Below are 23,259 nucleotides of genomic sequence, written 5' to 3' on the forward strand. Positions count from 1 at the left end.
ACTGAGAAAATAATCCCAGCACATAATGATCATAACGAACATAAATAAAGCCACTTTTCTTTCAATGACCTCAAGGCCCTATATAAAAATGTGTTTGTATTTCTACCATTGTGAAATGACTGGTAGCAAGCACACCAGTCATAACACAAGTCCTTCCTAGTGCTGAACAGGAGAATATGAATATGGTCCCCAGTCATCCTGCTCTCTGCAAAATAACACTCTTAACTGGGTGCCATCATTTGTCGCTGCTGCTTTTAAAAGCATTCGAAAGGACGCAGAAAGCAGTACTTGAATTAAGATGGAAAAATCAGCAACAGATTTTGTTAAATACAGCTGACCCTTAAACAGGGGTGTGAACTGTGTGGGTCCAGGTACACATGGATTTTTTTTTATATGTATATAAATACGGTACAGTGCTGTAAATGTATTTTCTCTTCCTTACAATTTTAATAACACATACATACATACAACAAGATACAAATATGTATAACAACAAGATAATACATACAACATACAAAATATGTGTTAATTGACTGTTTAGATTATCTGGAAGACTTCCGGTCAACAGTAGGCTATTAGTAGCTAAGTTTCTGGAGAGTCAAAAGTTTTCCCGGGGGTGGGGGGTAGGCATGGGGGGGCACACAGACCCTTGTTGTTCAAGGGTCAATGGATATGAAAAGGCTCACCAAGACTTTTGAGGCAGTGTCCCTGACAACAAGACTGGGACACTTGTTGCAAGTCTGCATCATCTTCCTGGTATGTTACCAGTCCAAAGGCTCCACCTTGAGAACCCCTGTAAGAGTTCAAGCTGTCAATCTTGGAGATAATCACACGAGTTGGGCATAGGTCTGGTATTATATACTTGTTTTATCAACATCTCTAGCAAAGCATCAGAACTCACATGGTTAATTCTAGAAAAGAAAAGTTGGCAAGAGTGGCTAAAGCTTTGAAAGAATGCAATTTTGTTACCTTCATATACCAAAAACAAAGTTAGTGGCTACAAAAAGACAATAATGTTCAGATTGTGATAAATACGAGTTGGTGTCTCAGGCTTTGTATGAGCATCAAGTAGAGCAGACTTTGCTGCCACTATCTGCATAATTGCTGTGGCCTTGGAGTCTTGTCCACAAGGCTCCAGGGAACTGTTAACACAGGACCCTAAGTGTTAGGGCTGAATTGTGTCTGCAAAAATTCATATATTAAAGTCTTCACCCCCAGCACCTCAGAATATGACAATTTTTGGAGATAGTGTCTTTAAAGAGATAATTCAAATAAAATGAGGTCATATGTGTGGGCCCTAATCCAATATTACTGGAGTCCTTATAAGAAGATTAGGACACAAACAGGGAAAAAGAGAAGACCATGTGAGAGACACAGGGAGAAGACACAGCATCGACCAGCCAAGGAGAGAGGCCTCAGGAGAAACTAACCTCACCTACACCTTGATCTTGGACTTCCAGCCTCCAGAACTGTGAGGAAAATTAATTTCTATTGTTTAAGCTCCCCAGTCTGTGGTACTTTGTTTAGGGTGGCCCCAGCAAACTAATACGGAGTCCTAGTGGGTCACTAAGTAACTACAGAATGTACTGGGGGTTAAAATAGTGTTCTGAGAATATATAATGCAAATATTTTAGCAGAAATACTGCTATGCTCTAAACACAAGTGTTTCATCCATATTTGGAATCCATGTTAAAAGAAAAATAAAGTGAAACAGAAGGCAACCCAGGCATATAAAATGGAACCTCAGGAAGAGAAGCTAAAAGGTTATTTGATACACAAATAAGATTTGATTTGGCCATTGTTTCTTAGCTCTGGCACTGGAAACTGGTTTCAGATGTTTCTTCCTCCTACAGAGAGAATCTGAGGTAAGAAGCAAATGTAAGTCCAAAGAAAAGAAAATTAAATAAAACATAAAGAAACATTTCCTGACAAAAGTAATTTTTTAATTTAATTTAAATTTTAAAATTTTTAAAAGACAATATTGCTACGTTTTATATGGATACATTATGAAAATCATACTTTGAAGGGCCTTTTAAATATCTAGTAAGCAACACTTTTCCTGAGTGGTTTGGTTACAAGGGGCTACACTGATTATTCTTTTGAAAGCCCACAAATCTGTTACACAGAACTAAGTTTCTCCCTGCCAAGGGCACATCAGTTCCACAGAGATTCTTGCACAGTGGGCCCTGGGTGCATAATGAGATTCACAGATCTGAGCCTGAGACTCCTGCTCCCCAGGTCACACCAGCCTATATGACAAACAAAAATTGCTTTTTGCCTTTTTTTTTTTTTTTCTAATTTTAACCAGTAAATGTGGTAATGCCAATACAGCTGTGGAAACGCAGGCTGTGCCCTATTGTGCCTTATGCATCACCAAGAAATTTGCCAGCTCAGTTCTGATTCCAAAGTCTTTACTGTGATGATGCAGTGAATAAAAGACACAGCATGATTTTCAAATGCTGGGCAGGGCCAGTAGTGGGGGGCCAACTGGAAAACAAAACAAAACAAAACTGTTCTGAGCCATTTTATTGTTACCGGAAGAAAATACACATAAACTATCAGGCATATGCAATATCCTAATGTACGTTCACTAAGCTTTCAGAGTCTTAGCATCTTAGGGGATCTTAAATCTCATTTAGTACAATCTCTCACACAACAAGAAAATCTTTTCCTAAGCATCTATGACTGTTTCTTAATGAGTTCTTCCAAAATTGGGAGAAACTGCTACTTCTAAACTAGGCTTTTCACTACACAAAAAAAATAAATAAACTTTTACTAGAGTTTCTTTATATTGGGACAAAATCTGCCTCTTCAGACTTTGTTCCAACTGGTCCCAGTTTAGTCCCAAGGTTTAGTAGATAAAAATCAAAATTTACAAGTGTGTGCAAAAGGTCATATATGCAAAATGAGTGGCTGAAAAATGGAAACATATACAAGTTATTCAAGTAAAATGCAAATTGAATGTGCATGGTTAAATTTTTTAGATACAATGAAAACTTGTGATATGGCTGAAGTAACAAATAGATAGTAGGCTGATTATAATGTGGGTAAGTAGCTAAAGAGGGAGGGCCACTATATTAGCTTAAGAATGTTGAGCCTTGACATTAATCTGCTCAGAAGGGTTGACGTTGGTGTGGTATTGCAAGTTTCACAGCTGGTGGGGAAAGCATAGACCTTGAAGCAAGGATTTGAGAACAAGTGGTTTATTTGGGAGGTGATTCCTGGAAGCATCAGTAGGGTGGTGAGGAAGAAAGAAAGGGAAGAAAAGGCAGCTAGTAAGCAACGTGTCATTACACAGATTACCACTGTGGACAGCTGGAACCAATCCCATAGAGGAACTCTGGGAAACAGTACAAAACTAATGTCGAAGAGTTATCCCACCTGAGAAGTGAGGGAGCTGGGGTATTTATACCTGGACTCCTGACAGTTGTGTAAAAATAAATGTTTTCATGGCTGATGGGAAAAGACTAGGCAGGCAGTGTCCTGGTGTGGGTTCCCTCAGAAGCAGACCTTGAGTCAAGGACTCCAGTACAACTGTTTATTTGGGAGTTGATCGAGACAGAGGCATAGGGGGACAGGGACATGAGACAGGGAAGCAGAAGCTCCTCCTGGAGTGTTAACTTCCTGGCACTTCCAGCCTGCCTCTTGCATGGGGCAGAGTGGCCTTCCATAGTTCTGGCAAACCCCACAGACACAAAGGTGAAGATTCCAGCACATGGAAGTTGTCCAGAGTGCATGCACACACACACAAGCCTGAAGGAAATGGGTGGGCCACTGAGAATTCCTTAAAGTGGTAACTCATCACATAACTTATTGAAGTGAAGAAAGCTGATCATGTATCCAGTGTAGTAGACACACCACTGGAGTTTACAAGGCCACCCAAGATAAAAAGTGCCCTTGCCAAGCAGAGAGGCCTGGGGCTGGGTTCCAGGTCCGTACACCCCTGATGAGCTTGAAAACCTTGCATGAGCTTGGACGGGTATAAAAAGGAAACAGTGTTACCTGTCCTAGTCTCCTATACCAAGTTACGAGGATAAAATGAGATAATATATAGGACAATCCTTTGAAAAGTAAAAAGTACTAAGCAAAATACAAGGTATAAAGCACAATGATGTGTGCTCATTTGAAACAAGAATTTTAGTTCATATTTTAGAGAAATTATATTTCTTTTAACTTGAGACTTTCATCAGAAAAACAATGAAAGGTAGATCATAGCACATTTAGAATTTTCTCTGGAGTCTCATTCTTTGTTGTTGTTGAAGGAAGATGGCAGCAAAATGTGTTGATGACTCTTTTCTTAGATATAATAAGCTGATGATGATTTGTGAATCCATCCCTGAGTTATTTGGAAGCCTATAATAGTGCTCCCTGATGACGATTTCATAATCATCTTTGTATCAGTGAACATAAAGCTGGATTTTCAAAAATAAACAAGGCACAGGGGATAACAAGAGAAGTTTTCCTATTTCCTTTACTTCCCATTTTGTCCTAGATAAGGAATTTTAAGTAAAAATATTAAAGATGGTAGAGAGAAGTAAGACTTCCTTCAGCTCCCATATCTGGGCTTTAAAGTGTGTGTTTTAAAGTCCAGCGTTCAGCCTAAATTTTGAATTTTGTTTTCCCCATATAGTTTCTAAGATAGGAATTTTCCATTCATTCTATGTATGGAACATCATAGTTGTCTCAGGGCTACTCACAAACACACTGGAAAGGATTTTATCTTTTCAACTTGTTTTTTATAACAATAGTCACAGGTGGAAATACAAATTTTTTGAGGACTTACTCTGTGCTTGGCACTGAGCTGAGCACATCATGTAGATTCTAACATTTAGTCTTCCCAATAACTTTTTGGGTTAGATACTATTTTTATCTCCATTTTACGCATGAAAAAATCAAGCCATAAAACCTATTTAATGCTGCCTTCAAGAAGAATTTATGCACTTGAAAGTGACAAAGATAACTTATGGTTCAGGATTGTGTCATGCTGAAAAGTTCTTTAGAACACTCTAGTATCTCTTTGCTAAGAAGCATGGGCAAGCCAGCTTTCACTATTAAAAAACAATGACTTCAAACCTTTCTTTTAGGAAGAGTGTGGTCGTCAGTACAAAAAGGAAACACCTCTCCATCTGTGGTTCTGTAAGTTCTCTGTAATGAGTGTGAACATTCAGATAAGCTTTGTACATCCATGCATGTGGTTCTCAATGAGGGGATAAGATCAGCCAGATAGACACCTGCCATTGCTTACACTGACAAGTCCTTTGCCACTGCCCAGTGTGTTCTTCTTCCTATTTTTGAACAACCTTGATATCATCCTTCAAACATGAGAAAGCAGAGCAATTCAAAATGCCCTGATTTTAACCTTAGAAGGCTCAAGTAGGTGAAAGGCCAATCACAAAGAAGTAACTCTCACTAACAATGATGGTCAACATTTAATGAGCACCAAGTCGGCTCAAGACACAGAGTAAAGGGGCGCCTGGGTGGCTCAGTCGGTTAAGTGTCTGCCTTTGGCTAGGTCATGATCCCATGGTCCTAGAATCGAGCCCTGCAACCATCGGGCTCCCGGCTCAGTGGACAGTCTGCTTCTCCTTCTCCCTCTGCCCTTCCCCCTTGCTCATGCTCTCTCTCTCAAAATAAATAAAATCTTAAAAAAAAAAATAAAGACAGAGTAAAGCCCTTGACATGAGTAATCTCAGTGAAACTTCATAACACCCTCATGTAGGAGGTATTAATATTATTCCTATTTTACAAAGGAAGAAACCCAGATTTAGAGAAGTGAATTAACATATCCTGCATCTGTCTGATTTAAGAATGGAAACACTTTACCTGCAAAGATACCCATGGATGTAGGAAGACCTCATCAAATACCAAAGTCTGAGATTACCTAATTTCACTTCATGAAGAACCTGATACAGACAATATTTAAAAATCAATTTTTATCATTTCATATGGCTAGAAATAATTTAAGTAAGTTAAAAATGACTACTTGCAGTAGACCTGTACTATATAATAATTTGTCAAAGACACAAACACAAAAGCACTAATTGGTGGGATTAAAACTTAAAAGCATAAAGAACTTCTCAAGTTATTGACTTGAAAAAACACATTATATTTTGATGTGTGTGTGTGTGTGTGTGTAAAATGCTGAAATACTCTCAATTATTTCACAATGAACATTCTTAAGGCAGGCATTCTGAATTTAGGGAACCTTAAGCTGCAGGGCCACCATTTCTGTCTATACCTGTGCACTTCTGGCCATCTGTGCTCACAGATGAGTGCACCAGATATGATCAACCATGGAAACTATACCTTAAAGGGAACTGGAGAAGGAGACATAAAATAAGCCATCTAGTTCCATCACTCCTCAAAAGGCACAGTGGTATAGAAGGCATGGATGTAATTGCTGAAGTGTTCCTGTGATAGCCACTGTACCTTGACTTCCTTTAACGCTTAGCTCTTCCGGTGGCTGCAGAACATCATCGGGGTGTGGGATGCAGAGTCCGTGGAAGGGCCCCAGGTCAAAGCACTCATGCAGGAGCTGCATGTTCACTCTTGAGCACACACTCATGAACCCGACAGCTACACCTTCCACCTGAAACATCCAAAACATCTCGTTACTCTATCAGACCCCAAATGAATTCTCATCACGAAACTTCCAGGAGCCCACAGCATGCGGGTGGTTGGTAGCTTGGGGCAGGCACTTTGAGATATTTAAGGGAGGGAGGAATATTTTCCTTTAGAAACTCTAGTGTCCAGCACCATGCACGGCACACACAACAAGCTCCAAAAAATGTCCAATGGATGACCACTGTGAACAATCCTAGAAGTGGATACGTAACTTAGGGAAGTTGCTAGAGTTCTAGAGAGAAAGAACATGTGTCCTCTTTGCCCAGACCTGCCCCATATCCTTTTATTATCCCATGGGAAGGCCAGCCTTCCTGTCCACTTTCTTCCCCTCCACCATGCAGTCTCAGTAAGACCAGCCGGCATTCCATCCGATTGACCCTGGATTCAGAGATGTTCATGGTCACCTACTCTTTCAGATTGGAACTTTGATTTTCTTGAATTCATTCATTTATTTGATTGGATGGTCTTATGGGGAAGAGATGTGAGCAAAGAGGTTTGGTGGGGATGTGTGAGCGAAGTAAACTCGCAACACTGGTTCACCATGTGGGTCTGATTTACAAATACGTCACCTCCTAGCATCCGAACAGATACCTGTTTCTGAACCTCTTACAACAGTCCCATTAATTTAGGCCTCCGATGAGGAATACACAAGTGGGAAGATAAGTGGGACAGTTTGATGTAATAAGAAATACATGTTTGGTCTTCATCCCTGGTTCCTAAAACACTTGTAATTTCCTGAGAGGAACATCTTTTGTTTTTCCTAATAAGCTCCTTTGGGTAATACCTATGTTTATGCTAACGAGGTGACTCCCGGAGAATGGGAGCTGATTGTCAGGGAAACCAAACATGTGATTGATTAGAGGGTTGGAACTTTTGGCACCTCCCCCTGACCTCTGGAGAGGGGGGAGGGGCTTGAGATTGACTTCAGTCACCAGTAGCCAATGATATAATGAAGCATTAATGGAACCACCATAAAATCCCCTCAACAAGGGGAATCAGGAGTTTCTGGATTGGTGAACGCATGGAGATGCTGGGAGGAAACATGCCCAGAGAGGACATGGAAGCTCAGGGCCCTTTCCCCTGCACCTCGCTGTATGCATCCTTTCCATGTAGCTGTTCCTGAGTTGTAGTCTTTATAATAAGCAGGCAGTAGTAAGTCAAGTGTTTCCCTGAGTTCTGTGAGCCATTCTAACAAATTATCAACCCCTAAGGAGGGGGCTGTGGGAACCTGATTCATAGCCAGTCAGTTAGAAGTACAGGTGACAACCTGGGACTTATGACTGGCACCTGAAGTGGGGGCAGTTTTGGGGGCCTGAGCCCTTACCCTGCGAGATCCACACTAACTCCAGGTAGCATCAGCACTGAATCACAGGACACCCAATTGGTATCTAGGGAGCTGAAAATTTGGTTGGTGTAAGCAAAACCCTACACATTTGGTGTCAGAAGTGTCAGAATTCGAGAAAACAAGTTGTCTTCTAATGAGTAATTAGCCCACCTACACCTATTATTGGTAGTGATACAAATGAACAAAATTGAACTCTGTCATAGTCCACACTGACAGATATCTATGATTGAAATTCTTTATGATGTCCCTTCAATAATTCTGTATGTCATTCTTCCCTGCAAGGAAAGCATTTAAAATTTTAAAAGAGAGCAAGAAAGAATGCATAGTTCTGTAGTTAACTAATCTTCTTCTGGTAATTATTGTGCAATATATATGTACTTGTGTGTGTGTATATATGTATATATATATATAAAATATATATGTATATATATAATATATATCATATGTATGTATATACATATCATATATACATTAAATCGCTACATTGTAAACCTTAAACTTATACAATGTTATACAATTATATTTCACTAAAATTAGAAAAGAGAGAAAACTAAATTGTACATAAATAACTCCTCCTGTTAATTATAACTTGGGTTTTAAGCAAATTCTGGTTGACTGATTTGACTGCAGCTCCTGTTAGAAACCAGCTTTACAAGGTCCTACTCCTCAAGTGTTCACGCCGTATTTCCTGAGACAACCATCCTGTACAGGAAGCAAAAGAACTCATCATCAGCATTTCCTAGTCCCAAGAATGCAGTAGCATCCCATAAATGTCAGTCAGAGAAAATGGTTAATATTTGAACTTACTGAAGCACAAAATTAAGCTACAACAATACTGTCTTTTATATGACACATAGAAAAATTAGGCATTAAAGTATTTGTTCTCAAATGTGTCTTCTAGTCGAAAGTCATTTGTTTTCAAACATGTGTTTGAAAAATAAATGTGAGACTCCCTTTGTTTTCTCCCTAATGCTGGAATACAAGAGGAATTCTTAAAAATTAATTTTTCCATGCATACTCTTTTCTTTACAGCCCCCCACCCCCACCCCACAATGATACTAGCTGTACGAGGCTGGATTTACACAGCTGTTTTATAAAGCCATCGACACTTTAATAAAAGTCCAAAATAAACATTTTAATTTTTTTCCCAAATAACAAGTGATTGTTTGTCTTGTTTGCACTCATGAACAAAGGCTGCGTAGCCACAGTTGTCTGGCTTCTCTGTAATTTTAGGCCCAAGACTCAGCAGACGCTGATTAACCAATCCATCTACCATATGTGCAGAAAGAGACGGCCAGCCTCACTCTCGGCAGGGAAAATTGGCATCCATCTTGGTTCACATGGAGATGTCCTTCTAATCTACAGCCACGCTGGCGCAACGAAACTTCGATGGCCTGAAATACCTTTTGCTGGCTTCACGGCGAGCTGCATGTGCATGATAAGAATGTATTATTTATAAGACCGCTGTTAGTAATGAGCTATTACACTAATGGCTCATTGTGTTTGGAATTTGATTTCAAATGGCATGGATCACACATTCTGATGAAAATGAGAAAAAACATGTTTTGCCATTAGGAACAAAGATGTAACGTTCTCCAATTCCACAACCTGTTATATTCCCGTCATTCATCCTCGGTTGTGACAATTCACAAAAGTTCACAATTATGAACTGCAACAGAGCAAGGACATATTGTGGAAATGTCTGCTTTCTCCTTTGAGTTTCTTTCAAATAACTATTCTGATTTGAGAAACACCATTCTGAAATATGAATTTGTGGGAGTATTCAAATTCAAATCTTTGTGTGTGTGTATGTTTTCTGGAAAAATAGATTCAGTGAACTTCCTTTACTTGAACAATGAAAAGGCATTGATTGTTGACTGCTATCTATCCTCTAGGCAACAGAGATAACTTTCCACCACAAAGTTCTGCTTATTGTTCATGTTTTTCCTGTGAGGATATATATTAGGATACATAAAGCTCTGGTTGCTAGAAATCCCTACATGCAGTGGCCTTGTCTTCAAACACAGGCCCATTTAGAGACATGTGTGCACTGTATCATTCGTGCTTCCTTCTAAAAAGCCCTACAGTCACTCGTCCCTTTTGGGTGACCATACTCCATAATGAGGGTGCCCTTATTGTGACCACTGCCAGCTTTGATCCCCTCTGCCTCATGCCAACAGCAGGGCTGAGTTGGCAGTCTCTGCCCACCCGCAGGTCAGTGGTGCCTGTTCTGACCACTGCTGCCCATGCTGTGGATGATGCCAAAGCAGACGCTCTGCCCATCTGTCTCTAGGAGCCGCCCTTGGCCTCCAACCACCCTTCCCCAAAATCTCAGTTTGGAGTAAACACCAGATGTCAAGGTAAGCCAGGATAAAGTTATGAAAAGCAACTTGCGCAGCAAAATGATGACTCAAAACTCCTCCCAAGTAGCTATCAAGCCAAAGAAAGCCTGCACAGTTAAAAACCTTTAACTAGTCAAGAGTTTCCTACTTGGCACAGGCATAGATCCCAGGCTTTCTATGTGCATGGCCTGTAACTACCATGGGCCGGTGTGGGAAGAGACAGATTTGATGCACTCTGTTCTGTGATCTCTGGTCAACTGCAGTCACCTGTAAGCATGGTGTGTTGCCCGTAAATGCTTAATCAGCAACTGGGGTGGGGAAAACCCTGATTTAGCAATTTGCCAATCTCTGTGGTGTAAATATTCCCATTGTGGCCAATTTTAAGCTACCAATGTGATGTTACTGAATGGAGAGTTGGGAAGGGATGCCCAGTAGCCACTATTATATAGTATTTCCACTAGAGAGACGATAGACATAAATAATCTCAAGAGCGAAGATAATAATAAAATAATTAGGAAGTGATGAGTGTTGAGCATTAACTTTGTTTTCTAGTGTGATTGCACTGCAAGTTTATATAATTTAATTTTTAATAATGGCTGTGTTTAACAACCAGCTTGCAAAGTTCCTGAGGATTGAACACTTGGTTCTTGTGAGGCAGAATGAACTAGTTCCCGCATACCACTGTCTACAGGGCCAGCTGAAGAACGTCCAGGTGGTTGGGAGAAGGGTCTGGGAGGCAGGTGGGAGGGGAGTGACAGCACTGATCTTGAACATAAAAGGCTTAAGGCAACAGATACAGCTCAGTAGAAACTGGAGATGTGCTCGCAAGTCCTGGACTGGCTTCCTCCCTGTTAAGGGGGTCCTGCTTCTGCCCTTCCATTTAAAGATTGAGGTCCACGGTCGCTTCTCCACAGAATGTGAAGCGTCTGGTGTCTGAGGTAACATGGCCTCTCAGAAACTGGGCTGGACTCCATTTGCCTCTTTAGAGACACCGAAGGATCCTTGCAGGGTTGGGACTGCAATTTTCAGCCTGCAAATTTCCTCCGATGTTACATGCACTGAAAAATGTGTAACATGTGACTAGAGAGGAAAATACGTGGAGGTAGTCACTGCAGCTGCTCTTCATAAGCACTAACACAAGTGATTTGGGTTGAAACTGGCACCTTAAAAACAAAGAATTAAAAGCATTCTCCAGAGTGACATCAGCTTCATGGCGGCATAAAGATGTCCATCATTGTTGTCCCCGAGCTCATCAGCAAACATTCAGCATCCAGCCATGAACAAAAGGGCCTCTGAGGGAGCTGTGGCATCCAGTACCATATGCCAAGGGACCTGGAAGAGTTTTGCCAACTGTGCATGAGGAAATAGGCAGACACACCTCGGTCTTGACTATGAACCCTAAAGAGGACTGGGTCCAGCTTGTCTTGGCCATGGTCCAGAAGCCCTTGGAGAATATGGACTTAGATAATCATTTACAGAGGAGAGAGTCTTTGTAAAAAGTACAGTTTCCAGGGCGCCTGGGTGGCTCAGTCGTTAAGCGTCTGCCTTCGGCTCAGGTCATGATCCTGGGGTCCCGGGATCGAGTCCCACATCGGGCTCCCTGCTCGGCGGGAAGCCTGCTTCTCCCTCTCCCACCCCCCCTGCTTGTGTTCCTGCTCTCGCTATCTCTCTCTCTGTCAAATAAATAAAATCTTTAAACAAAAAAAAAAGTACAGTTTCCAGAGAAGTTCTAGGACTCCATTGGAGCAAAAAAAGTATGAGTTTGGATGCACTTAAGTGAATGAGAGGAACAGTCTGGCTTTACCCATCTCACCCACCCCCCAGTGAGGCACAGCTTAGAGCAAGATTTCTTGGCCCATGATTTATCCAATGGGGAAAAGGGAGAGTGTGTGAGTGAGCACCCAGCTTCCCCACCTGTGAGGGATTCTTCCAAAGAGGCCCATTTCTTTTATACCTCATCCATAGTACTTAATTTGGAGCTCTATGACTTGGGGAGCGGAAAGAGTCTAGGAAAAGCAGCGAATAGTACTCTGGGAGGGCAATAAAGGGACCTGATTCCTAACTGCATTGTGGATTGCATCAGGAAGCCTGCCCACAAACTGCTGGGAATATCTTGCCCATGAAACCCTTCAACAGGCCCACAAGTACTCCCAGCAACCTGTGTGCCTTACCCACACATCATCCCACCCTGTGGCCAGCTCCTGTGCACACTCCCAACAAAACCATGAGCAGGCTTTAGCAGACAGTTAGTGAGGACTGCAGAAAATCAGTCTGAGCACCTACCCTTAGAGACACCAAAGGATCTTTGGGAAAATAAAAGAGGTTGTCTTTTTGAGCACCTACCTTTGGGAAAATAAAAGAGGTTGTCAGCACTCCGCCTGGTGCTTTGTAAGATCCAGAGAATGCATATGAGCTTAAGAAGTCTGCCACAAGGGCGCCTGGGTGGCTCAGTCCTTAAGCATCTGCCTTCGGTTCAGGTCATGGTCCCAGGGTCCTGGGATCGAGCCCCGCGTTGGGCTCCCTGCTCAGTGGGAAGCCTGCTTCTCCCTCTCCCACTCCCCCTGCTTGTGTTCCCCCTCTCACTGTGTCTCTCTCTGTCAAATAAATAAAATCTTAAAAAAAAAAAAAAAAAAGAAGTCTGCCACAAGAGGGAGCAAGAAAGGTGGAGCAGATTTATCCATAGAAGGTCTGAGAACCCCTCAGGATCTCTAGCAGGGCTGACAGAGGTATGTCTCTCTGAAGAAAGTAAAGACTGGAGGGGGTAACTGCTACTTCAGATGTGAAGACAGTAATGAAAAACTCCAAGAAACATGAGAAAATCAAGGAAATGACATAAGCAAAAGATCACAATAATTTTCCTGTAACTAAACCCAAAGACATGGAGATCTCTAACTTACCAGATAAAGAATTCAAGATAGCAGGGGCGCCTGGGTGGCTCAGTCAGTTAAGCGCCTGACTCTTGACTTCAGCTCAGATCATGATCTCAGGGTTGTGAGATCAAGCCCCATGTTGGGCTCCACGCTGGGCATTGGGCCTGCTTGGGATTCTCTCTCTCCCTCTCTCTCTGCCCCTCCCCCACCATTCACATTCTCTCTCTCTTTCAAAAAAAGAAAAGAAAAGAAATGCCCAACTCTTCAGCTTTAAGAAAACACATAGGCTCAAAGTGAAGAGAAGGAAAAAGATACTCCATGCAAGTAGAAACCAAAAAAGACTTTAAGCCAAAAACAGAAACAAGAGACAAAGAAGGTCATTATATCAATGATAAAGGGGTAAATTTGTCAAGAAGATATAACAATCCTAAATATATATAAACTCAATATCAGACCACCTAAATATATCAAGCAAATACTAAAAGATATGAAGGGAGAAATAGACAATACAATAATAGTAGGGGACTTCAATACCCCTACTTTCAACAATGGATAGAACATCCAAGATAGAAAATCTACAAGGAAATGTTGGACTTGAACTTTACTTTAGACCAATGGACCTAACAGACATGCACAGAACATACTATCCAATGGCAGTAGACTATACATTCTTCTCCAGCATACATAGAACATTCTCCAGGATGGATCATATATTAGGCCACAAAACAAGTCTTAGCAAATTTAAGAAGACTGAAATCATACCAAGTATCTTTTCTGACCATATGTTATAAAACTAAAAATCAGTAACAGCAGGGAACCTGGACAATTCACAAATATATGGGAAAAAAAAGTTCCTGAACAACCATGGAGTTGTTCCAAAGAAGAAATCAAAAAGGAAATAAAAAATATCTTCAAACAAACAGAAATGGAAAGACAAAATACCAAAACCTATGGGATGTTGAGAAAGCAGTTCTACAATTCAAACATATGGGAGGGGGGAGAAAAGGAGAGAGGGAAACAAACCATAAGAGACTCTTAATGATAGAGAACAAACTGAGGGTTGATGGAGGGAGGTGGGTGGGGGATGGGCTAGATGGGTGATGGGTATTAAGAAGGGCACTTGTGATGAGCACTGGGTGTTGTATGTAAGTGAGGAACCACTGAATTCTGTCCTGAAACCAATATTTCACTATTGTTAACTAAAATTCAAATAAAAATTAAAAAAAAAAAAAGAAAAAGCAGTTCTAGGAGGTAAATTTATAGCAATAAATGCCTACATCAGGAAAAAAAAAATCTCAAATAAACAAATTTACATTTCAAGGAACTTGGAAAAGGAGATCAAATTAAGCCCAAAGTTAGCAGAAGGTAGGAAATACAAAGATGAGAGCAGAAATAAATGAAATAGAAAAACAGTACAAAAAGTTCAATGAAACTAAGAGTTGATTTTTGAAAAGATAAACAAAATTGACAAAAAGAGGACTCAAAATCAGAAATGAAAAAGGAGACTTTACATCTGGTAACACAGAAATACAAAGGATCATAAGCGACTACTATGAACAGTTGTATGGCAACAAATTGAACAACCTAGGATAAATGGATAAATTCCTAAAAACACACAACCTACCTAGACTGAAACATGAAGAAATAGAGAATATGAACAGATGAATAACAAGTAAAGAGAATAAATCAGCAATCAACCTCCTGCCAAAGAAAAGCCCCAGACTAGATGGTTTCACCGGTAAATTCACCAAACATTTAAAGAATTGACACCTATCCTTCTCAAACTCTTCCAAAAAATTGAATATTTTATGAGGTCAGCATTACTCTGATACCAAAGCCAGATAAGGACATTACAAGAAAACTATAGACCAATATCCCTGATGAATACTGACACAAAATATTAGCAAAGTGAATAGCACATTAAAAGGATCATACACCATGATCAAGCAGGATTTATCCCTGTGGTGCAAGGGTCAATATACACAAAATACACAAGTGGTTCAATATACAAAAATCAATAAAAGTGATAAACCACATTAATAGAAAAATAAAAATCATATGATCATCTCAATAGATGCAGAGAAAGCATATAACAAAATATCATGTCCCTTCACGAGAAGAATGCTCAATAAATAGGCTATAGTAGAAAAATATTTTAATTAAATAAAGGCCATTTATGACAAGCCCACAGCACATCATACTCAACAGTGATTGGCTGAAAGCCTTTCCTCTAAGATCAGCAGCAAGACAAGGGTGCCCACTCTCACCACTCCTATTCAACAGAGGACTGGAAGTCCTAGCCAAAGAAATCAGGCAAGAAAAGGAAGTAGTAAAGTAGTAGTAAGTAGAAGTAGTAAAAGTGTCTTTGTTTGAAAATGATATATGATCTTACATATAGAAAATCCTAAAGACTCCATCAAAAAAGTATTAGAACTGATAAATGAATTCAGTAAAGTTGCACAATACAAAACCAACATACGGAAATCAGTTGCATTTCTATACACTAACAATGAAATACCTGAAAAAGAAATAAAGAAAAAATCCTATTCACAATAGTATAAAAAACAATTGGATTAGAAGAATTAACATTGTTAAAATGTTCATACTGCCCAAAGCCATCTCTAGATTCAGTGCAATCCATATCAAAACTCCAATGGCATTTTTCATAGAAATAGAACAAACTATCCTAAGATTTGGAACCACAAAAGACACCAAAAGAACAAAGCTGGAAGGACACCTGGGTGGCTCAGTTGGTTAAGCGACCAACTCTTGATTTTGGCTCAGGTCTTGAGCTCCAGGTCATGAGATCTAGCCCCAAGTCAGGTTCCATACTCAGCAGAGAGTCTGGCTTGAGTTTCTTTCCCTCTCCTTGCCCTTCCCACTTGTGCTCTAAAATAAATTTAAAAATCTTTTAAAAAATTTTAAATAAATAAATAAATCATTAAAAAAAGAACAAAAGTGGAGGCATCACACTTTGATTTCAAATCGTATTACAAAGTTACAATAATCAAAACAGTACAGTACTAAGATAAAAGCAGACACAGAAACCAGTGGAACAGAATCAAGAGCCCAGAAATAAACACCTGCATATATGAGCAACTAATATTTAATAAGGGAGCCAAGAATACTCAATGGGGAAATGACTGTCTCTTCAATAAACAGTACTGGGAAAACTGATATCCACATACAGAAGAGTGAAATTGGACTCCATCTCACACCACTCACAAAAATTAACTCAAAATGGACTAAAGACTTAAACATAAGACTTGAAACTGTATAACTACTGGAAGAAAATGTAGGGAGAAGAAGCTCCTTGACATTGTTCTTGGCAACCATTTTTTTGATATGACACCAAAACCACAAGCAACAAAAGCAAAAATTAATAAGAAAGATGACATCAAACTAAAAAGTTACTGCACAGCAAAAGGAACAATCAACACAATGAAAAAGCAATCTACAGAATGGGAAAAAGTATTTGTAAACCATATACTGGAATATTAGATAGGGGGTTCATATCCAAAATGCATAAAGAACTCCTACAACTCAACAGGGAAAAAAAGATCCAATTTAAAAATGGGCAGAGAATCTGAATAGACATTTTTTCCAAAGAATACATACAAAGGATCAACAGCTACATGAAAAGATGCTCAACTTCACTAATCATTAGGAGATGAAAATCAAAACCACAATGAGATATTTCCTTACATCTATTAGAATGGCTATCATCACAAAGACAAGAGATAACAATGCACTGGCAAGAATGTGGAGAAAAAGTAACCCTTATGGGGCCCCTGGCTGGCTCAGTTGGTAGAGCATGCAACACTTAATCTCAAGGGTTTGAGTTCAAGCCCCATGTTGGGTGTAGAGATTACTTAAAAACAAAATCTTTTTTAAAAAAAAGTAACCCTCATGTGCTGTTCATAGGAATGTAATTTGCTATAGCCAGTATGGAAAACAGTACAGAGGTTTCTCAAAATATTAAAAATAGAACTGCCATATGACCTAGCAATACTACTTTTGGTTGTATATCCAAAAGAAACAAAAACAGGATCTCGAACAGATATGTGCACTCCCATGTTCATGCTATTCATAATAGCCAACATATGGAAACAATCTAAGTGTCCTTCAACAGATGAATTAATTAAAAATGTGGTATATATGCATATAATAGAATATTATTCAGCCACGAGAAAAGAAGGAAATCCTGCCATTTGCAACCACATGGATGGTCCATGATGACATTATGCTAAGCAAAATAAGTCAGAGAAAGGCAAATATTATATGATATCACTTATATGTGGAATCTAAAAAAGAACACATAGAAATAGTAAAATTATGGTTACCAGGGATTGGGAGGCGAGTGAAAGGGGGGGGATGTTGGTCAAAGGGCACAAACTTCCAGTTGTAAGATGAATAGGTTCTTGGGATCTAATGTACAGCATGGTGATTTTAGTTAACAATATTGTATTAGATACTCGAAAGTTGCTAAAAGAATGGATCTTAAACATTCTCACCACAAAATGGTACTGGTAATTACGTGATGTGATGCAGGTGTTAGCTAATGCTATGCTGGAATCATTTCACAATATATAAATGTATCAAATCAACATGGTGTACACCTTAAACTTACACAATCATATATGTCAATTACATCCCAATAAAGCTGGAACAAATAAAAGCCTTCTCTAAAAAACAAAGGCCTGACTAAACTGGATTGTCCATTTTGGTCATTAAAAGGTCTGACTGGGGTCTTCATCAATCATTACTTCTCAGTAGTTTTGTCTCATCATGTAAAGACATAGTTTTCAAAATGGTGCTGCTGGGCCCAAATATTCCTTGACTCTTCCTTTATTCATTAGCCTGAAGCTATAGGCCGAATGAACATATATGAAAGTCCTTAAAGGAGAATGCAAAAACCTAAATATGAAAAAATAAAAATAACCCTTTCAATGGAGAAGAAACAAATATTATGGACTAGGACCTCAGAATCTAATTTTTAGGGCCAGTTCTCACCTTCAGAAACTAATGCCTTTATCTCTCTCAGGCCATCCTGTCCTTCACCAGATACGGTTTCATTTTCCATCATACATCTACAGATAAATGTTTCACCACTTGGACTGCACACTGGAACGATATGGGAGCGTTTTAGAAATGTTGATTATGTCCCACCCTGAAAGACTGATCTACTTGGTCTAAGTATATCCTAGCATCAGGATTTTTAATTGAGATATAATTCACTTACCATAAAAATAAACCTTTAAAGAATATACAATTCAGTAGCTTTTAGTATATTCACAAAGATACACACCTTCAACCACTAATTCCAAAACATTTTCGTCCCCTGGCCCCCCCATAAAAAAACGCCATACCCTTTATTAGTTGTTCCCCATCTACCTCTTTCTCCAGCCACTGATCTATTTTCTGTTTCTATGGACTTGCTCTTTCTAGGCTTTCATATAAATGGGATCATACAATACGCGGTCTTTGAGGTCTGGATGCTTTCACCTGGCATAATGTTTTCAAGGTTCAAACATGTTGTAGCATGCATAATCCTTCATTCCCTTTTATCTCCTAATAATATTCCATTGTATGGCTATACCACCTTTTGTTTATTCATTCATCAGCAGATGGACATGTGGGTTATTTCCACTTTTTGGCTATTATGAATAATGCTGCTATGAATGTTTATGTATGTGTTCTATGTGGACATGTATTTTCAATTTAGGAGTGGAACTGCTGGGTTAAATGTTAATTCTATGTTTCACTTTTTGAGAACATTCCAGATTGTTTTCTAAAGTGGCTATGCCATATTATAATCCCACCAGCAGTCTATGAGGGTTCCACTTTCTCCACATCCTCACCAACACTTGTTATCGTCCCTCTCTTTTATTATAACAATCCTAGCAAGTGCGAAGTGGTATCTCATTGTGGTGTTGGTTTGTATTTCCCTGAGGACTAATGGTGTTGAGCACCATTTCATGAGCTTATTGGCCATTTGTATATCTTTTTTGGAGAAATGTCTATTCAAATCCTTTGTCCACATTTTATTTAGATGATTTTTCTCTTTATTGCTATATGAGTTCATTATATATTCTGGATACAAGTTCATTGACATGGGGATAGTCTAAAAGTCTCCCAAGTGGTTCTCATACAAACTGAGCTTGAGAACTGCTGATGTAGAACCAAGTCTCAAACAGATCATGTTATCAGAATAAAAGAACTTTTGATTCCAAGTTTCCCAAGAAAAGTAATATTCTTTAAATAGCTCTTACAGTTTTGTCAAATAGAGAAATCAGTGTATGAAGAATCCCTGAACAATCATCCTAGAATGCTGAATTCCCACCTTTGAAAGCTTTTCAATAAACTGGCACAACGCAAAGGTCAAATATCCACTTGAAAAAAAAAAAAAACTAATTTGTGGTCATCTTTGCCTGAACCTTGGGATTCTATGAATGAAGTATTCAGGTATAGGGCTGGGTACCCAAGGGTTCTATCCATGTTTGTTGATTATTATGATATGCAAAAGGCAACACAGAAATTCATTCAAAATAAGATTATCTTGTTGTCAAAAACAATCTTCAGTCCAAGCTTATATAAACCTCTTTTAAAGGCCTTTACAGAAATTGCCCTCTATATTTCTCATGTGATGCAAAGAGAACATCTTAGCTCACATTTGAATTGCTTTCTTTTCTTGATTCTTAAAACCATCAACAAAAGGCCGACCTTGTGAGGTCCCTATACACAAGTCAACAACAAGTCATTTGGAGGAGAGCTTCAAGCCTTTAAAATGGAGTACACAAATCTGGTTCCTGAACCAGCAGCATCAATATCACCCAGGAACTAGTGAAAAATGCACATTCTTAGGCCCATCCCAGACTTACAAGATCACACTGTGCTGGGTCCCAGGAATCTGTGTTCTAATCACCCCAAGAAGTCATTTCAATGTATGCTCAAGTTTGAGTCCTTACTACTTTAAAATATTTTCCTCACATTTCTCATACACACATAAAGCAGATGCCATTGGTCACGGCCCTATCCTACCTAAAGCTGAACAGTCACCATACATTCCCTAATTACCCTAAGGCACTAAAAGTCTCAATTTTTTTTCAGTCAGACAATTTCTCCATACCACTGAGCAGACGCTGTGAATATTCCTAGTTCAGCATTTTCAACCCTTAAGAATGCCCAAAGCGTCCGATGGAGTAGGACATGAGATAGAATTCCATCATATTTTTCAGGAAGGCCAATTTCAGCACACTGAAACCAGCACAAAGGTCTAAAGATACCTCAACACACTTACATTTAGCTATCAGAACTGGGATCGAATCCTCATTATCAAATCATGTGGGGACAAATGCAGAGAAGGAAGCCACAGCTAGCTAAAACTCTGTAAGGGAACAGTGTCCCTCTGTGAATGCCTCTGGGGGCAGGGCAAGGATGAGAGACAGTCTCAAGAGTTGCAGAGTTGCCCACAGTGGCTGCCCAAGGTGCCAGGTCAGCCTGCTCCCTGCTTTGAGCTGAGACACACCAAATCTAGCCAGCTCGCCAGCTCTCTTCTGTCTCTCTTCTCCCCCTCCCCTTCCCTTGGGTGTAGGTAGACCACAGGGTCTACAGCTGTCAAACCAGAGGGCGTGGGTTCTATCTTTCTTTATTGCCATCCCTACCTCCCATCTCAGTAGAGCCTTCCGGGATGGATGGTGTGGAATCAGGACACTCATGAAGCATGTTCTGAGTCAGCGGTCACAACTGACATGCTCATGGGGCCAGGCTGGTTTAAAGTGGGGAAGATGGCCAGCGGAGGGTCATGAACCCCCAGGACACAATGGTGATGTGCTCAAGGGCACCTGCACTGTCTATAGCAGCAGCTGTTCCATAGCTCCGATTCACTGGGGCCCGACAGCAGGCCTTCTGATACTTCCGGAGAAACTAGAAATTCCAGCTGTTATATACACTTTCCTAATTTTGAAATGCTAGCCACTAATACAACAAAATTTAATCATCTATGACCTAAATCAAATCATGAGAAAACAACGGACAAATCCAAATTGAGACACGCTGCACAAAATAACTGACCTGTGCTCTTCAAAATGGTCATTGTCATGAAAAACAAAGACCGGGGAGTTGTTCCGATTACAGGAGACTGAAGACACAGGACACCTGAGTGCAACAGATGATGTGGATTTACTTCTGCTATCAAGGACTGCCAATACAATCAGAATAAGGTCTGTAGATTAGATAATAGGGCTGTAGGAATCATAACTGCTCCGCCTGATCACTGTACTGCAGTTACATCAGAGAACATTCTTGTTTTTAGGAAATATACACTGAAGTATTTAGCAGTAAAGGGGGCGTGACATCCACAACTTATTCTTAAATGGTTCAGAAAAATATATAAATAAATAGTTCTAAAATAATACATATATGTATATTTATATTATGGTATAAACACATTTATGTTACAATATAATATAAGTAATATAAATATATATGCTTATATATAAAAATAGGGAGAAAAAGCAAGCAAAGAGAATGATAAAGCTACTGTGGTAAAATGTTACCATTTAGGAAATTTCAGTGCCTAAAAGTTTTCTCTAAGTGTGAAATTTTGTTAAAACAAAAAGTTAAAAAGAATTATTTTCCAAGTCAAACAAAATCCATGTGCCAGCAGGATGCTGGTCTGTGATCTCTGGCCTCTGGGATCTTGGGTTCTCAGAAATCCACCCAGACGCCCTCAAGAATCTCTCCCTTTCACCCTAACTTCCATCCCTACCTTCAGGGGTAGGGCAAAGAGTCCACAGCAGCCTGGTATCTGGAAGCACCTCACAAAAACCTACAAACCTAAAGCCAGGTCACACTGGGAAGGAGGGTGATGTCACCGCTCTGAAGTGGGCCTGACACACCACCTGGAAGGGCCTCAGGAAGCAGGGAGGGGATAGCAGCTCTGGGGGAGCTGGGCAAAAACCAGGAGCAATATCACTTATTTCTTTCATTTCTCTCACTAAGCGCATCCCCAGGCAGACTAATCACCAACCTCACACACGACAGCATGATTCTCTTCGTCTTGGGCCTCTATTAGTTCAGCCAGGAAGTACTCTCCATAAGTTTCCTTCAGAAGCGTATCGTAGCGCATAAATATCGGCATGAGATCATCATGATCTTCCACCCTGTTTAATGCAAAGGCTTCATTAACTTCGGTGTTCGTTCCTTCAGTGGAGCACCTACTATGTGCCAGAGCCTGTTCTAAATGTTGGGGACACAGCAGTACGCTCATGACGTGAACTTGCATTCAAATAGGAGAAACAGAATGACAATATAACAAATACATTACTTCAAACATTTCAAATAGTGGTAAGTGCTCTGAGATGGAGAGTAACAGGGTCAAGTGGCCAGGGAAGACCTCTCTGAGGAAGGACATCTGAGCTGGGACCTGAATGAAGAGAAGGGCAGAGAGCTATGTCAAGAGACCTGGGGGTAGAAAATTCCAGGCAAAGGGAACACATTCAGCATATTTGGATATGGAATGTAGGGTAGCATTTGTCATGAGACAGGACAAAAACCTGGGGACAGTATTTCCCCAGTGTTTCAAGGAACACTACTTCTATGACATTGTCCTCAGCATCCCTTTCCTCCTCCAAAAAGAATTCCACTGTCTAAAGACAATTTCCTAGTATAGGTGCCTTCTAGAGTGACACGGTTACATATTAAAGACTGAGAAGTACTAGCATAAAGAATATTTAACCTTGTTTATGCATTTACCCAACACTGGCCCATGGTACCCTTTATTCCTATCAAGGTGGATGGAGAACAGAAACCATGGTGCTCACCGGCCCTTCTGACTCAGAGAGGGGTCCAGCAGCTCCCCTGCCATTTGGCAGGGTTCTAGGGCTGGTTCCTTTATATTCTAGTTGCCCTTTTAAACTGAGCCTTTTTTTCTGTGGGCAGACGAGTCTGCTCATGATCCCTGGTACTATCTCTGCCCACTGAAGTTCACGGTTCCCTTCATTCCTGTGTCTCTGTCTCTCTTGCTGTTCTCTCTTGCTGTTCTCTCTGTGGTCCCTCTATCATTTGTTGTGCTGTT

The 23,259-nt window shown here is 40.1% G+C and overlaps 1 protein-coding gene across 1 annotated transcript in view; it reads right to left on the reverse strand.

Annotated features, from left to right (window-relative positions):
• CFAP61 (cilia and flagella associated protein 61) overlaps positions 1 to 23,259 on the reverse strand; it is a 291,248-nt gene that overhangs the window by 232,765 nt on the left and 35,224 nt on the right. Inside the window, exons 8-9 of the mRNA XM_078056863.1 lie at positions 22,213 to 22,345; positions 6,430 to 6,589 (exon numbers count right to left, since the gene is read on the reverse strand). Of these exons, the coding sequence (XP_077912989.1) occupies positions 6,430 to 6,589; positions 22,213 to 22,345 (293 nt within the window). The remainder of the gene's footprint in view (positions 1 to 6,429; positions 6,590 to 22,212; positions 22,346 to 23,259) is intronic.

The sequence above is a fragment of the Halichoerus grypus genome, chromosome 10 (assembly GCF_964656455.1).
Source record: "Halichoerus grypus chromosome 10, mHalGry1.hap1.1, whole genome shotgun sequence".
NCBI classification, from domain to species: domain Eukaryota; kingdom Metazoa; phylum Chordata; class Mammalia; order Carnivora; family Phocidae; genus Halichoerus; species Halichoerus grypus.